Source organism: Myzus persicae, unplaced genomic scaffold (assembly GCF_001856785.1).
Source record: "Myzus persicae strain clone G006 unplaced genomic scaffold, MPER_G0061.0, whole genome shotgun sequence".
Taxonomy (NCBI): domain Eukaryota; kingdom Metazoa; phylum Arthropoda; class Insecta; order Hemiptera; family Aphididae; genus Myzus; species Myzus persicae.
In genome coordinates, this window is record NW_019103739.1 from 1925 (window position 1) to 18857 (window position 16933).

The 16933-nt window shown below is 28.8% G+C and overlaps 1 protein-coding gene across 1 annotated transcript; it reads right to left on the reverse strand.

The window, feature by feature from the left end:
* Positions 1 to 837: 837 nt before the first annotated feature.
* Positions 838 to 8511, reverse strand: LOC111035181 (membrane-bound transcription factor site-1 protease). The gene is made up of 16 exons (XM_022316703.1): positions 8012 to 8511; positions 7461 to 7612; positions 7186 to 7341; positions 6963 to 7083; positions 6676 to 6896; positions 6427 to 6611; positions 6232 to 6348; positions 6032 to 6169; positions 5788 to 5964; positions 2532 to 3033; positions 2239 to 2457; positions 1945 to 2173; positions 1731 to 1862; positions 1525 to 1669; positions 1348 to 1458; positions 838 to 1278 (listed from the first exon to the last, which is right to left on the reverse strand). Exons 1-16 carry the CDS (start codon positions 8106 to 8108, stop codon positions 936 to 938), a joined length of 3045 nt encoding a protein of 1014 aa, XP_022172395.1. The 5' UTR covers positions 8109 to 8511; the 3' UTR covers positions 838 to 935.
* Between the last annotated feature and the right edge of the window lie 8422 nt (positions 8512 to 16933).

Sequence of the window (16933 nt, forward strand, 5' to 3'; positions counted from 1 at the left end):
AGCAACTTCACTAACCAATTTTGAAGAAAATTTTAGAGATTGTTCTAAGATATATCAGGAAAGTTTAGAGAGTAATTTAAAACACAGTGCTAGTGCTGTATTCTATCCACCATAAGCATATTACTCATCTCAATTGGAATTAAGTTTTCCAAGCGAGGTACCTATACCGATACCGATTTACACCTAAACGGGTGAACTAAAATATAGGTTCACTTAAACCATCAACTGAGATAGAGCTGGTACAGCTGGTATAGTTATAGAAAAAGATGACAAAAACATACATATGGGAAGTATAGGTATGAATTTTCCCTTCTAGGTTAATAGTTTTACAACTATTAATAAATAATAATATTATTACGCAACTCATAAATTGCCCCAATTATTACAATATATAAGTATATTCAGTTGATAGTTGAAAATGTTTGATTGTGTTAAGATTTATTGATGGGGTCCTCAAAACACATATTATTTTTTAAAGGTGCAGTGGCCGTAAGAGTTTGTTAACGGCTTGTCTATACTTTCAATACAACTGATATCAATACAATTGATGATTTGGACTTTTGGATGGCCATTAAGGAATTTAGGACATTTTTTGGAGGGGGGTTTTATCTAAAGAAAGTAAAGGCAAAATAGAAAAATTAACCTATTCATTAATAATAAAAAATGAATAGATAGTACAGATTGTTCATCAATGAGCTGCCATTTGGGGTGATCCCACCTATATTCTAAATATAATATTTACTCAATGATACTATTAATTTTTACCGACATGTTCTTACAATAATTTTGAATTTAGGTTTCATAAGAAATGAACTATGAAATATATAAAATAACAAAATAAATTACTTTTATTTTTATAAATTTTAAAAATATACACATATTTGTTCGATGATGTTTGATAACAAAACATTTTAGTGTAAAACCTAAAGCTAAAATCACAAATTATATCCTCTGGCAGATTGAATTCTACTGTTGTGGTTGAGCATATACATAAAACTCTTTTTGATTCCTCCAACAGTTTTTTTTTTACCAAGAGCTATAAGACCCTGTTTAGCTTTTGCTCTCCAACAATAATAACGCCATAAAATAAAAATAGCTACTATAGACAATACAACCGCAAGTGTTGTTAAAGGTAAGAAAAATCCAGTGAAAAATCCTTCAATTGCTATTGTCTCATTCGAAACTTTTGAACTGGCTGCTAGAGATTGCAACCATACATACTCATTTTCATCCTTGTAAGAAGGGTCAGTTTTCAATTTTTGTGGCTTGTAATCATCACTAAACAAATTAATAAATTCAATGAAAAATTAAATTTTGTGTTACATAAATGTATATTGTGTTAATAACCTGTTTGCTGAAATATTTAGAACAACTGTTTTAGCCAAATCAATTGAGACACACAATGGGATAGGTAGTTGTACAATACCAGAATCACTTTTACGAATCACTTTAGAGTATCTGTAATGAGTTTACATTTGAAAAAAATTTACCATAGTACGTGGATATATAATTGTATAAGCTTACTTGTGTAATTCGTTATGTTCAAGACGTTCTGTTAAATGATGTGAGGTTTTGTTGTTACTGATTTTCACATTATCTTCAAGAAAAACGTGTGGTAGTTTACCAGTAGATATATATTCCATGATAGCGTCCAACATCCAATAACAGTCTATTAAAATTATCATGAGAATAAACATGGTGGAGTTTTAAAAAATAAATTAAATTAATACCAATTTCAATATGATTATTGTCTAGACAATTTGAATCACCATAGAGAACAATATATCCTGAGGATTTATATAAGCCTAAAATTGGTACATCAACTTCTCGTCCATTTTTATCACCTCCTAAAATTTCTTCACCTATATTTCAATGATTATTTAATAATAGTATATTATGAAGATCATGAAGTTATTTACATTCCATAATAAACATTTTAATTACCTTGATTTTTTAAAGTCTTAGCAACAACAATTCCTTCATTTGGAAATGATGTTATATGAGTACCTGAAGAATAATGTACTTTTCTATCTCCCATTTCATATTCTCCATAATAAACGTTAGAACCTAGAGATATGCCATAGGGCGCTAACAAGTCATTTAAAGCTGGTATGTTTGAGCCACCTGTTACTGGCATCCACCATTGTTTGGTGTTTTCATCAAAAAATTTGATCTTAAAATAAAATTACAAGCCATAACAAAGTAAATATAAAATGTATTAATAGAATAATAATGTACCTTTTTCATCACAGAAACGTTATACCAGTCAGCAAAAATAATAACTGATAAATTGTAATTTGCAATGTCAGCCTCAATTTTTACTATTTCTTCAGAGAAAAACTCTTCTTCAGGATCTATAACTAACAATGCTCCATAGTTTGTAGCATTAAAGCATGTATATGGTTCACCCAGTACCTCAACATAATAACCAGAACTACGTAAATGTTGGTATAAACCCTAAAAAATTAATAAATAAATAAAATAACTATAAGACATAATTACAATATTTTTTCATTGTATGAAGTAGTCACCTTAAAATTTGTATGTATGTGGTCTGCGTTCCAGTCTAATGGGTCATTTTTTACATTCAAATTATCTCTTGGAAAATATCCTGGTGGATATCTTAAATTATGGTACTGATCCCACAGGATTCTTCTTATTCTTGGTGGAGGAGGTATAATGGCAGCCCTCAGTGGCAAGTTAACTGTGTAATTGGTACCCGCTGATTCGATTGTGAGCTCAATGTGGCCAGCAACAGTTCCACTCCAATCTTTAGGTATAGTTTGTGACACAGATAGCGCAATAGCCATCCAACCTGACCAAGGCCATAATGTCTGAGAATAACGTATAGTCACATCTAAGTAATGTCCATTATCATGGGAATATGGATACCAAACAGGAACATCAACAACTTTCCCAAATACTGCCAAACCATTGAGTACAGTGACATTGACAATTACTGGTATACCAGTATAATATAATGGTTGAGTGCAGTAGGGCCACATGTATTGACATTCCGTCAAATCTACATAACTATATATATGTGTTATAAATCATTTATAAATAAACATAATGCAATTATATTCCAAACTCCCCACCAAAAATAATTAATTCAGTTTATTTTATCACATATTTAGCTTGTCATATTAAAACAATCTGTAATTAGTTTAGAATTATCTATACATTTGATTCCCTATTTGAAATACCTATTTAAAGTTAAACAAATTTTAGATTTTTTGATATTACTAAAATAGTGAAATATGATTTATTACTGTTAAGTGTTAAATATTATTTTATACATTATTGTGAGTTGCATAATAACTAATAAGTCATATTTATGAAAAGGTACAGATATATTTAAATGATTAGCTTGTTTATGGTTATGCAATTATTTGTCTATTTAAATGATTAATTTTTTTTAGAAATATAATCATCTTCCTTTCCTGAATTTTAATGAACTTCTACATATGTTTATGGCTATTCTATTATCACATTATCTTTTAATTAATTTGATTTGATATTTATTTAATTTATCTTTTTACTAATCATAATCTTAATTAAAAAATACAAAATAATAATTTAAAGAACTAAATACAATTTTTAATTAAATAAACATGTATACAGATAATATTATTAGAAAAGAAATGTTAAAATGAATGTTCTGTTGTCTTTTTGAATTTTTTTTCAAATATTGGCATTTTAGATTTGTATTGGGAAATATAGTTTAATGGCTGTGTTAAAAACATGCTACACTCTCATTGCCTCCAACATTCTAACACAAGACATAGCAAATTGTCTTTTTGAATAATCCAATGAACTCTTTATGTTTAATACTTAAGTGAATTGACCCATTAATAAATTTTGAAGTAAAAACATTTTTTTTTATATTTTAATTTTAAAGCATGTTATGGCCATTTGATTTTTTTTTTAACTACCCGAAGGCTTTTTTTATTTTAACAACAATAATCTTTAAAAATACATTTTAAAGGTGTATATAAATATTTTTGGTAGATATATATATAACATGTTTAGGTTATCACTCTCGGGGGAGGCTCTGATCAGCATTTTATAATGTTAAACAATTTTAAATTTTAAAATGATCATAACAATAACCCTTTGAGATTCACTGAATAATAATCTTCCTTTAAATTTGGTAATAGATCAATTTACTCTAACATTATATATAATAGAGTTAAATAAACTATTCAGTATTTATAATTTTTATCACATTTTGTAAGATGGACACAAGGTGTAACGTCCTCTTATATTCAGTTACATAACGTTTTATTTTCTGGGAACACCTATTGATCTTAAATGTTATCAAATTGCCACTTATTTTAAAACAATAAACTACTGGGAAACTGTGAAATAACCAATCAAATGAGATTTATAAATTATATTTAATCGTATCCGGACATTTCGGAGTGGCCATTTCCGTGTGGCCATCTCGGCGTAGCTGGTTCGGCGTAGAGCCGTTTCGGCGTGGGTCTATTTCGGCGTAGTCCTTTTTTCATTTAATTATTTTTCGTCGGCTTAATCTACAAATGGCCGTTGACCACCCGACACTATGGGCATTTATATCATGTTTAAGGAGAATACAAAGTGGCCGAGACACCTTCTTTTGCAAATTAGAAACAGGCAAAAGTCCACCAAAAAAGAAAAAAAAATACATTGACGTCGACAAACGTATTTTAAAATTAGTCAGCGATTATGATAATCGTAATATTATGAGTTTTTTAAGAGGAATAGCACATAATTTAAGTATGATGACCTGAATATTTATATTTGTAATTTTAATAGCATTCTCCTTATTTTAATTAAATTTGTATTATTTATTTATTTTTTATTGTTTATTATTATTTATTTATTTATTGTATTTACTATTTATATTTTAAGTATGATGACCTGAATATTTTTATTTGTAATTTTAATAGCATTCTCCTTATTTTAATTAAATTTGTATTATTTATTTATTTATTTATTATATTTATATTTTATAGTGACTTACCTAATTTCTTAAAATTGTCCTACGCCGAAATGGCCACGCCGAAATGTCCTAGACCGATATTTAATATATTCCTATTTCCTACATTGAGCTTATCTAATAGATAAAAAACTCTACTTTTTGGATGTCATAATGTAAAATTACTTTCAAATTGAATATCTCAATACAATGAATACACACATCACAGGCCTACCAAACTCCCAGAACATACAAAAACTTCAATCCTCTAATGCTTTGAATAATTTCAAAATACTTTAACAATATATTTTGTTAGTATTGTAAAAAGCTTAACTTACCATAGATAAAAAAAGAGTAAAAATTGAAGTCTTTGCATTAGACCAAGTTTCATTTTTAAGAATGAATATGGTTTATAATTAAATTGATTAGCATAATTATTAATTATGTACCTGATTATTTTAAATAATTTGTATTTAATAAATATTTAATTATGTCAAAATAAAATATAAGTGAGTTTTAAATACTTATTAAGTGGATGGGTATTGAATATTGGGAACTTATTTTTTAAACATGACTCTTGATATTTATCAGAATTTGTCAGTTTCGCAGTGTAGCGTCAAGATTCAAGACTTAACTAATTGTCTTGTTAAAAATAATATCTTAATTCTTTATGCACGTTTTGTTATATCATAATTTCTCTCATATGGCTATTATAAGAAATTAATATTTTGTTGCTTACTTTAATTCTATCTTAATTAAGTATATAAATTACATTTTTCTTCTTTTAAAAAGAAATAGCAATTATTAAACATTTATTCATCTACCTAGGGCTGAAACTGACTTGTGGTATGTAGCTAGATAATACTTTGTAAGCATGCAAAAGGTCTAGTTTTCCATGTCCTTGTTCAAACATATTGACACCAGGTAATCTTTGAGAACTGGCTAGAAGAGCTTGCTTCATACTTGCAGGATTGACTACTTTACCTTGGGCCAATATACCACTAAACATAGAGTAATGTACAATTATTTTATTCTAATTCTGTGCTTTTTAAATTGTTTTATTTCTACCTAGTTAATAGTGTTACAGCCCCAGCTACCACAGGTGATGCAACACTAGTGCCAGAGAGAGTCCGACACCCTCCACTCACACTTGATCCATGTACATCTGTGCCATAACTAACTATATCAGGTTTCAAGCGGCCATACCTAAAAGAAAAAAGATAGTTGGAAAAAATGTATTCTAGGATCATAAAATTATAAAAATATACCCCTGTGGTAATTCCCAAGTAGTCATTCCTCGTGATGAAAATTTTGCTATATGATCATCAAAACTTATCCCACCCACTCCAATAACGTCCATTTGATCAGCAGGATTATTCAAAGTACTTAAAAATGTTAATATTAATGTTTAATAAAAATCTTAAACACATCCATATATATTAATATAATACATAAAGCCTCACCCATACAAAGGTCCATCATTACCAATGGCCGATATCATAATAACTCCATTAGCAGTTAATTCCCAAACTTTGTCAACAAAAGGTTGATCCATAAAATCAGGACCGCCAATACTCAAATTAAGAACATGAACTTTTTTCATAATAGCATAATTAAATGCATCTAAAAACCATGATGTATACGAAACCTACATAATATTTGTGTTAATATTTATTTTCTTCAACCCTATCAATAATACTTTGAATTCTCACTTGATTATTAGTGAATACTCTAAAAATATGTAAATCTGCATCAGGCGCAAACCCAAAACATTCACGGTTTGATGCTATAAGCCCTGCTACAAATGTCCCATGACCAAGACCATCATCCAAGTCTCCATCCCCTGTCCAATCAGTTCTCTCAGATACTTTTTTGAAATGTGGATGAGAGATACTCAAACCAGTATCAAAAATTGCTACCTTTACACCCTTGCCTAAATTAATATTGAGTACATCAAACAAACCAAAATAATTTTATTTTTGTACTTGTGATTCTCTACCTGTAATACCTAACCGCCATAAGACATCAGCTTTGAGAACTTTGGTTATTTGAGAAGGAACAGCACGTAGTATGTGTCGAGTTTTATATCGTTTGTTTAGTTTTTGCCATAATTTTAAATCCTAAAAAAATAATTATTACATAAATGAAATAGTGAAGTGAATCCAAACAAATGTCAACAAATTAAATTACACAATTAACATAGAGTATACTTAAGTAATTACTTGGCCAAGGCTTCTTCTATGTAAAAGCACTTTATTTTCAGTTCCATTCAAGTGTTCATTTAAATATCTTTGTACTAATCGTTGTGGGGTTACTTTTTTAATTACTGGATGACCAGTCAGTGCATCTAAGGCTTTTAAGGAATAATACTCATCAACCTAAAAACATTTTAGATACTTACAAATTGGGAATATAATATTCAATTTCATAATAATACAATTTAAAATATATGGAAGTAAATATTTCTATAAAGAGCTAATTATTTGCTTTTATTTACAAATAAAACATCAAAATCACTTGGATATTTGGTGGCAGCGTTTTTTCTTTCTACAATTTTCCAATTGTTAACGCCTGAAGATCTTAAAGCAGCCGATATGTAATTGTACCTTGTTTCGTTTAAGTAATATCCATTGAAAGTCACAATATATTCTATCAAAAATATTACATTATTATTTTAATATACTATTAAGGTATTAAACAATTCATAATACAAGATCAATATTAAGTACTGCAGCATGCATAATACAGTGTAAATTAATATTGAGGCTACTCATGTTACAATATTTACAAGTAGGTAAGTAGGTAGTCGGAACATAGTATACACAATTATCTATCAACACGTAAGTAAATAACAGTCGGTGTATTCTGTGACCGTAAAATATGTCCGATTCTCGGTCGGTTTCAAATATAACAACCAAGAATATCAAACATATCTCACGAATCGACAGATATAATAGGCGCATAGACAATTTTTTTTTTGTCATCAACACCCGTGGACGAATGACATAATATATTTGCGGGTGTTTACAGTTATAGAGAACACGTTACCTTGATCGACGACGTGCGAGTCAAACATCGAGTGACACACGGCGAACCGTAAGCCGACCGTGAGGAGAATCAATTGAACGGCGCGTAAAGCTGACATAATGCATTTCGGGAGCGTCGGCGTCTCGGCGGTGGGCGAAAGAGGACTACCTAACTTAATGTTTGACTCTTATTCATAAATATTATTATCGTTGTCGTGTCATATTATCAATGACGTTACGACGGTCGTGTTTGGCACGCGCTAAGGATTGATCAGAAACGGAATAACAGAGAAAAAAGAAAAGAGGGTGTTGTGCGTGCGAGACCGGTGTGACAGTGTGGACGAGTTGCTGTGGACGGCAACGGCGTCGACGACTGAACTGAACGCCAAGAGGGTTTGTGGAAGACTGAGCGAGGCGTAATGGAATTAAAAGCGGGTGAGCGCCGCGTACGAAGTGTAACGATGACCGAATACACACGACAACGAACGCGTACAATCGCACGGAGCGCCGCAACGATCAATAACACTCGCGTTAGTCGAATACACATTACACGGTGCGCCGTGCCCGTGCGGTGTCGCCCGCCCTACACGCAGGCTGTGGTGTGCTTCGACGGGGATTGGTCGGAGGCGTGTGGTGGTGGTCCCGGGCCGTAGTGGTGGCGACGGTGGTGGTGGTGGTGCTGTCGGCCGACGATGATGATGCTGCTGCTGTGGCGGTCGGTGGTGTCGCCGTGTCGGTAGTGGCGACGCGACGGCGGCATCGTCGGCGTCGGGTGAAAAGGGTTCGGCGGCCGGTTGGCGTCGGCCACCCCGGCGTCAGCGGAGGGAGACGATTTTAGGGCGCCGAGAAGATAAGGACCGTCGGCGGATGCTGCGTACCGTCGGGATTTCAGACTTTCAGTCGTCACGTTGGCGCCAGACTGGCCGGGTCCAGTGCGGATCAATCGCCGGTAACCAGTGTTGCCACTACCACCACCGCATCGTCGTTCTTGTTCTTCGTATAATTAATAAAGCTGTGGTACGCAATATTATTATATAATATGTCATGCGATTATGTTTTTTTTTTTAAATCATGCATTCATGCGTGAAACAATTATAGCACCCACTACCCACTAAAGTGATCAGCATTTTTGAAAAGGGGATAAGAATTTTTGACTCTTAACAAACCTCGTTAAGACAAAAAACTCTATTCTCGCATTTAGCACCAGATTATAATAAATTATAATACCTTTAAGAACTGAAATATTTTGACACAATTTTTGTGTGTATTATTATTATATATTTATGTAAAACACAATTCTAATTAATCAACATTTTATCCTCTCTACGTAAGTACGACTTCTTAGTACTGTACAACTACAAGCGTTGTACAAGCGTCCCTCTATATAGAAAATGTAGTATTGAATCATCATATTATTTAATGATTAATAATTTATATAATCGTACGAGTACTCACTGACCATTATCACACATTTTTTTGATATTTACCTGAGACTCATAATATGTTAGTCCTGAGTACTATAGTATATAATAATGTTGAGAAATCATTTCCATATTAATTTCCATAATAATTTTAAGCCCCTATAATTTATATTATAAAAGTCATTTCAGTCATAATTTCTATAATTATTTTTTTACTAAATAATATTAGAAAAGAGTCACATGATTAAACAATTACGCTGTGGTCACATCAGTTCTTACTTTAACCCGTGTAATTATAATAATTAATAGGAATACAATTATTCATGATTTTTTACGTTTTTGGAAACAATTCACTCTAGGATATTTCATATTGTTATTATACTTATTATTAATACAGTAGACGTCAAGTTGAATAAATATTATTCTTAAATTATCAATGATGCTGAAAAAATATTATATGTACTTATGTAAAATTGGGCTATTTTGAAACCAAGTTACAAAAAAATGACTAAAATCGCTGCACTCTGTGTTAATAATATGTTATTTCGTCAAAATTTGAACTTAAAACAACTATAAAAAAAGCTATATTCATGTTTATTTTTAGATGTTTGGTTACAGAATTAACTATTTGCGTAGAACCTTGTTTTACATTATGAATCCTTAGTTATAAAAGTCGAACATTTATTACATTTTGAAATTTGAACTACAAAATTATTTTTCAATTTTCAATTTGAGAAACGTTGTCAAAATTTGAACTTTTAATCATTATAAAACAAAAACATGCCTACGTATTTTTAATATTTTTCAACTGGTATTATCTATTAGAGGCCTTGTATTCAAATTTTAGGCTTTTTGATCCAACAATCAAATAAACAAAAAAAAAAACTAAAAAAATGAAAGTTAAAAATGTCCGTAAACAACTCAAAACGAGCAAAAATATTTTGAACATTATATCAAGTATATGAATTGATAAAATAAATATATGGTCTAAATTTCAAGTATATACCTACAGGCTACAGTTATTCGTTTTTGAATTACAACAAAATAGAAAATCGCTATATGAAAAATCTAGTGAATATCCAATGTTGTAATAATTTTAATTTCGAACGCTAATTTTTTTATCTTTATTAATATATACACAATCTATACGCAATCGGTACAATAAGAGTATGGGCTAATGACAAGGAAGAATGAAATTTTGAATGAAGAAGCCACCCACCGATGACACTTACGTCTTTTAATTATTTTGTTTTAGCCTTATTCTTTTTTTTTTTTTTTGTTAGGGATTAAGTATAGATCTCCATTTTCGCTTAAGGCGACGAGAAGGGTTACCAGGGGTGGTTAATGAAGCTAAATTTTTTATAAGTTCGTTTGGATGAGAGTTAAGGCGTAGGTGAAATCGTTTATAATAATTTTTTGCCTCTTCCTGAATTATTTTCATGTGTAGATCTTTGTGGAGGGGCAAACGCTCATAAAAATTTAATTCAACTCTCCGGTTGAATTTTTTTTTTGATAAAGGTAGACAGACAAATTTATATGAAATCTTGTATTAAATTTTGAAATTTTATGGATATGAAAAGAACATTTTTTATGAATTTGGAACTTAAAATAATTTTGCAAATTTTTAGTTATTTTGTTGAGCTCATAAAAAATTATTGTGGATTTTTGATCAACTTTTTTTTTTAACCACTAACAACAACTTATGAGAAACCTTGTATTAAGTTTTCAAGTTTTCATAAATAATTAGGGAAAATTATTTTATAGACATTAATCGAAAAGAAACTAATAATAATCAAAAAATTCATATGCACATAAATAGTTCAACATGAGTCAAAATATTTTGAAAATTGTGTGGTGTATAGTGCATAGAACATCCTAACACAAACATTCAGTGAAAATTGTATCTATAGTAATTTTTTAGAGTTACACTGAAAACCAAAATCGATTTTTCCGAAAGATGGTTTTGCTTAAAAATTCTCGTTTTTACTTAATTTTTTATTTGTTCTTCTTGCCACTTTTGAAAGTATTGGGAACTTAAAGTTGTGGCCTCTTGAATGCACCAACTAGATTCACTTTTCTACCAGAAAAGATGCTTTTAAAGAAAATCGAAGCACTTTTACTTCTCCAAACCGTGAAGACAGACACAAAAAAACCCATATCACTCTAAAATCAATACATTCATCAGAATCTAAAAAAGGGATGTAGGTACTGTACTGTTGTACAGTCAGTACAGTAGGTAGGTCTTGAGTGTATCTCATAATTGAGGAGTAAGTCAATGTAATGTTTGTGTTAAATTAATAAATCATTCCATACAAAAATGATTCTAATTTCTAAGTGATTCTGGCGCTTTCAAACGCTACTTTTAAAAACCATAGTAAATTTATGATCAACCCTTTTTTTTGTTCTAGTAAAATAACTTATGAAACCCTTGTATAAAATTTTCAATCTTTTTGCATTTTTTTTTATCTAAAATGTATACTTGTATTTGTAATATTTATACTTTTATAATTCTATTTACAAAACATTGTTTGAACTAAATGTTCTTTTAATTGTAATTAATTATTTTAAATGCTTGTAAATATTGATATGACTGTTTTGATAATGAATAAACTTAAATTTTTTTCTGTAACAATTATGTGTTTATAAATTTATTTAAATTTAATTTTTCTTCTCCATTATTCTTGTTACCTATTGTATATTATTTAAATTAGAGTATACAATTTAATAATTTCTTAAAATAATTAAATTATGGAAATGATAACAAAGAAAACCATTCCATTAAAATGATGCTAGTCCATCATAGTATTGAGTTTACCTTATATGCTTCATTTAATTATTAATCATATGACGCCATTATTTATAAGAAAACAACTCCATTAAAATGATACTGTGTGTCATTCTATTAACCATATTGGTTAATTATTTTTAAGAGTAAATACAAATTTATACCTTATAATTAAAACTACAATATTATTGAGTTTAAGATGAATATAATATATTATAGTATTTGTTTGTCATCATTTTAAGAAAACCATATCATTGTATCAAAATAAGACTGTTTAAAAATGATGATAAACATCATATAATTAACGTGTAGTCGATTTAATTAATTTAAAAGATTCTATATTCATAACTTAATGAGGGAATTTCATAGGCTCCAAATCATACCCGTTTTCCATTAAATTTATAGTCGTTTTTCATTAATAACAAACCTTTTTTTTCTGAGTGTGACCGTATATTTTTTTTATCAACCTTTTTTTGAAAAAAAATTTAAACAAAATAGAGAATTTAAAATGTTAATAAATAGCTCAAAAAACTCAAAATATTTTGAAATTATACCATGATCATGCATTACTAGAAGATGATAACAAAAACATAAGGTACAATTTTAAGGATCCAGGTATATATTTTTACTCGTTTTTGAATTACAACAAAATAACAAAATAGGTTTTATCAATATCGGTTATGCTCAAAAAAATATGTTTTCCCTAATTTTAGGTTTTCAGCGAAGTGATGGAGTAATGATTTTACGATGAATGTTGTTTTTTTTTTATGTGAAACATCTAATGCGGAGCGTAAGCCCGACTATGTGTTAGCGTTTGGATCTTGTCATTGGTACACATATGATGTTGATGTACACAATGTTTCAATTTTTTCTGATTTTGTTTAAAATAGTTTAAATAAAAACCTTTTTTGGGTTGCCTATAGAATACCACGAAAGTTTCACAGTGATCGGATGAATAGTTTAGGAATGCTTAAAGGATAAAAAAACAAATATACTTTCGCTTTTATATAGTTTAAATAAGATACAAAAGGAGTTAAGAAAAAAAAAATATTTTGATAATGAATATAAATACTAGAATACCTGCACAATTTTTATATAATAATAACAATATATGTATTACATTATGATATTATATGATGAGATTTTAAATAAGAAAATTGAATTCATGCCACATGGTTCCTCATAAGTTGTTCATGCGGAAATTTAAAATAACGAATTAAATAGTTTTATTTTCTTTTTATGAAGTGTTAGAATAGTCACAATTTTTAAAACATTCAATATAATCAAGAACATTTTCAAATTATTTTGAAATTCAAAATGTTTTGAATTATATACATTTTGAAAATTTCAATACCTATACAGTTCCCAGTATTTAAAGATCTAAGCACTTTTTACGTTTTTGTATCTACCTAGCACAGTGGCACATACAGTACCTACCTCATTCTTCGTTTATATCAAAGTATAAAATAAACCATAAACGGATAAACGAATGTGATTTTTCTTTTATCGTGTTTTACATCAAATTTTGAAGATTACGCACTTCTGTCATTACACACGTATACCTTGTACAGCAGTATGTATTATGTAGTGTAATGACAGATTTACCATTTACGTACTCCATAAAGGACACGTGTCACGATAGACCATTTATATATTTATATATAGGTAAACCTATCCTCTTGTCCGTCGACCGATAAAAGTCTTTCAAGTTATAAGTACCATTATATTTTTTTACGCAGTCACTACAATATCTACCAGAAAACCTATCGCTAAATATAGTATTATTACAATAGCGCCTTTTGCTTGAAAAAATAAAATGAAACTTTAAAGTAGTTTAATCGATAGTTTAAATTTTATTTTTCAATATGATGTCTGTAAATACAAAAAACGTTTCAACTTACAGATGTAATTTCAAAACAAATCGTTTTTTTTTTGACTAAACGTTTTAAGGATGAATTTCATACCTATAGTTTTAAACTTGTAATGCTTATATAATGGTAACATAAAAGCGTAATAAGTACATTTAAATATTTAATATTATCAATAGTGCCTGACGCCTGTAAAAGCCTAATACTAAAGTACTTTTTTTTTTTTAAGTAATTACCTACCATGTATTAAGTTTTTATATACCTAGTCATTAGTCAATGATATTAATAAACTCTATTTTTATTATAATATATATATTATACTTTTATGGAAACATTCAAATTTTTTAAATAAATAATTATTTGAAAAATATATCATGATTTGAGATTTAAAATCCCATTTAATGATAAAATGATAAATTTATTATCTAGTGAAATTATAAAAATTATTTTTTTTAAATTATTTACCTATAGGTACACAAAGACAAATTTTGCAAACTCACAAAGAAATTCTTTATTATTCTCAAATTATTGGCCATTACACAAATATACACAAAAATAAAATATAAAATCTTTACTATTTTTTATTGTTATAAAAATTAAATTTCAGACGAGTAGATTATAATAATATTGTTATGACTACGAGTCTTTAGAGTGTTATTTATTTATGTGGAATGGAGGGTAGTACATCCTTCGCAAAATGTTTATCCATATACACACCGCTAATGCTGTTACAAATTATGTAAAAAAAATATTTTCAAAAACCTTTATAAATTATAGTTATTCTTTGTTTGCCCTATACACTATAATTTTAAATTATTTAATTTAATTATTTTCTCTTCAATTATAAATAAGACTTTATTCCTATCGGCTATCACCGACATCACATACATTTGACAATAATGAATTACCCTTAGAATGTCAAAATTATTATTTTTAACATTTGAAATGAAAATGAAGAAACATAATTTTTTTTTTAGCTTTTTAGCTTTTAGTTATACTATTGTCTATTACAGCGCAACAATTATATATACAACATAACTAATTTATAATAAAATATTAAACTAGAAAAATACACAACATTTTAAAAACAGAAATTATAAAATTATATGATAAAACCAGCTTCCAAGATAAAATTGATAATTATATATTGACAACATTTTCAGAATTGGTGTTGAATAAGTACGAAGAATTGAGGAAGGAAACATAATTATATTATGAAGTCTCTTACATATAGGCATGTGCCTAACTATACATAGATGTATTGTGTGTATTTGTATATAAAAAATAAATTCAGCCTTCATTTCAAGTCCAGGGCTGTATACTATTAAATCATGAAATGCATAATGTTCAACTTCTACTCCTTTTTTTTTTAAAGAAAACCCTACTTTTTTAATGTACATTATTTATGGATATTTTCTTGAACATTTTGATTTTTGACGTATCTATAAATATCGAAAATTCTAATACGTAGTTTCTGGAGTTTTAAAAGTGTTTATACTACGGATAATAATCCTTAAATATGGTTTTATAAAAATATAAACTATATGTAAATTAAAATATGAAATTAGAAAGAACGCTATGGATATTGTGTTTTCTCAACCTAATTTGAGTTATTTATTTTCATTAACTGAATAAAAGTAAACAATTTTATTTTGAAATCAAAGGGCCAACTAGTTAAATATTTTTAGGACTGCTCAAATTGTAAAGTACCTATTCCCAAAACCTCAGATTCCTTAACACTGTACAATCTATTATCTTTATTTTAAAAATAATTTCAAATGTCCATTACGTACTTGATTTTAATATGAGTGAGCAGTAGCAGATTAAGAAAATTAAACTGCCACAACTATTTTAACATGATTTTTCTGTCCAGTAAATTATATTTATTTAAATTACTGCTAGTTCTGTAGATTTGTGATCCACCTCTCCTCTCTCAATTACCAAATAAACAATGCCATAACAATTTATTTTATTCAATTGAGGATTTTTTAACTCTGGCTGATTTTAGAAGTCAAATTCTACTTAGAACAGCTTGAAACTAAAAGACTTAGATCGTTTATTTCTTGTTAAGTATTTTTTTGTCTTTTTTTTTAAATACTAGTCTACATAGGTACAATTACCCACCAAAATTATTCTTAGACAGTTAGGCTGGTAGCTATTTAAACTCACAAGTTACAACTGCTGCAGCAATGATATTTGTACGAACAAATTTATAAATAGATTTATTAAGTGTGAATGTGTAATCACATCAAATCGATTTTCATAGAATTTCATGAATTTCGTGAATTTTTTTATGTTTAATATTTGTATGCTGGTATATAATAATTATATATAATTTATTCAGTATTCACTGTATATTATATGGGTACATAGCTTTTGAAACATTAATAAAACAAATAACTACAAAATGAACTATATGTTAATATCGGGAACCTGGGTGAAATGCAATTTTCATTCGTTTTAATCTATAGCTGGGGCATTTGCGGGCACAGGGAAATTGGGCCACAATTAAATTAATATATCATTTATAAATTACTGGAATACCTATAACACTGCAATGTATAGTGTACACGACGCTTTACATGAAGCTACCGCGTGCCTTATCAAAAGGTAATGAAATAATATAGAATTAGCAGAGGTTTCCATCACATGAAATGGATAAAAATAGCTAAAAAAGTAATTTACAAAGATATAGAACATTGCGATCGTTTAGTTGATTACATACTATACGATCCATGCTTAGTAGAAAAAATAATAATAGTTAGTCAATGTTGTATGTTTGTATATTTTTGAGTTATTATACGTGTATGGCCCAATTTCCGGGGGCACAGGTGCGCTTAAAAATATAGATTTATTTTGTAGCCCAATAT

Excerpts from the sequence above, each read along its gene's own strand:
- LOC111035181 (XM_022316703.1), bottom strand. The coding sequence starts at position 8,108 with ATGTCAGCTTTACGCGCCGTTCAATTGATTCTCCTCACGGTCGGCTTA. Across the intron at positions 5,965-6,031 it reads GCTGTAACACTATTAACTAG|TGGTATATTGGCCCAAGGTA; the intron begins GTAGAAATAAAA and ends CTCTATGTTTAG. Across the intron at positions 1,459-1,524 it reads GAACATAACGAATTACACAA|ATACTCTAAAGTGATTCGTA; the intron begins GTAAGCTTATAC and ends AACTCATTACAG.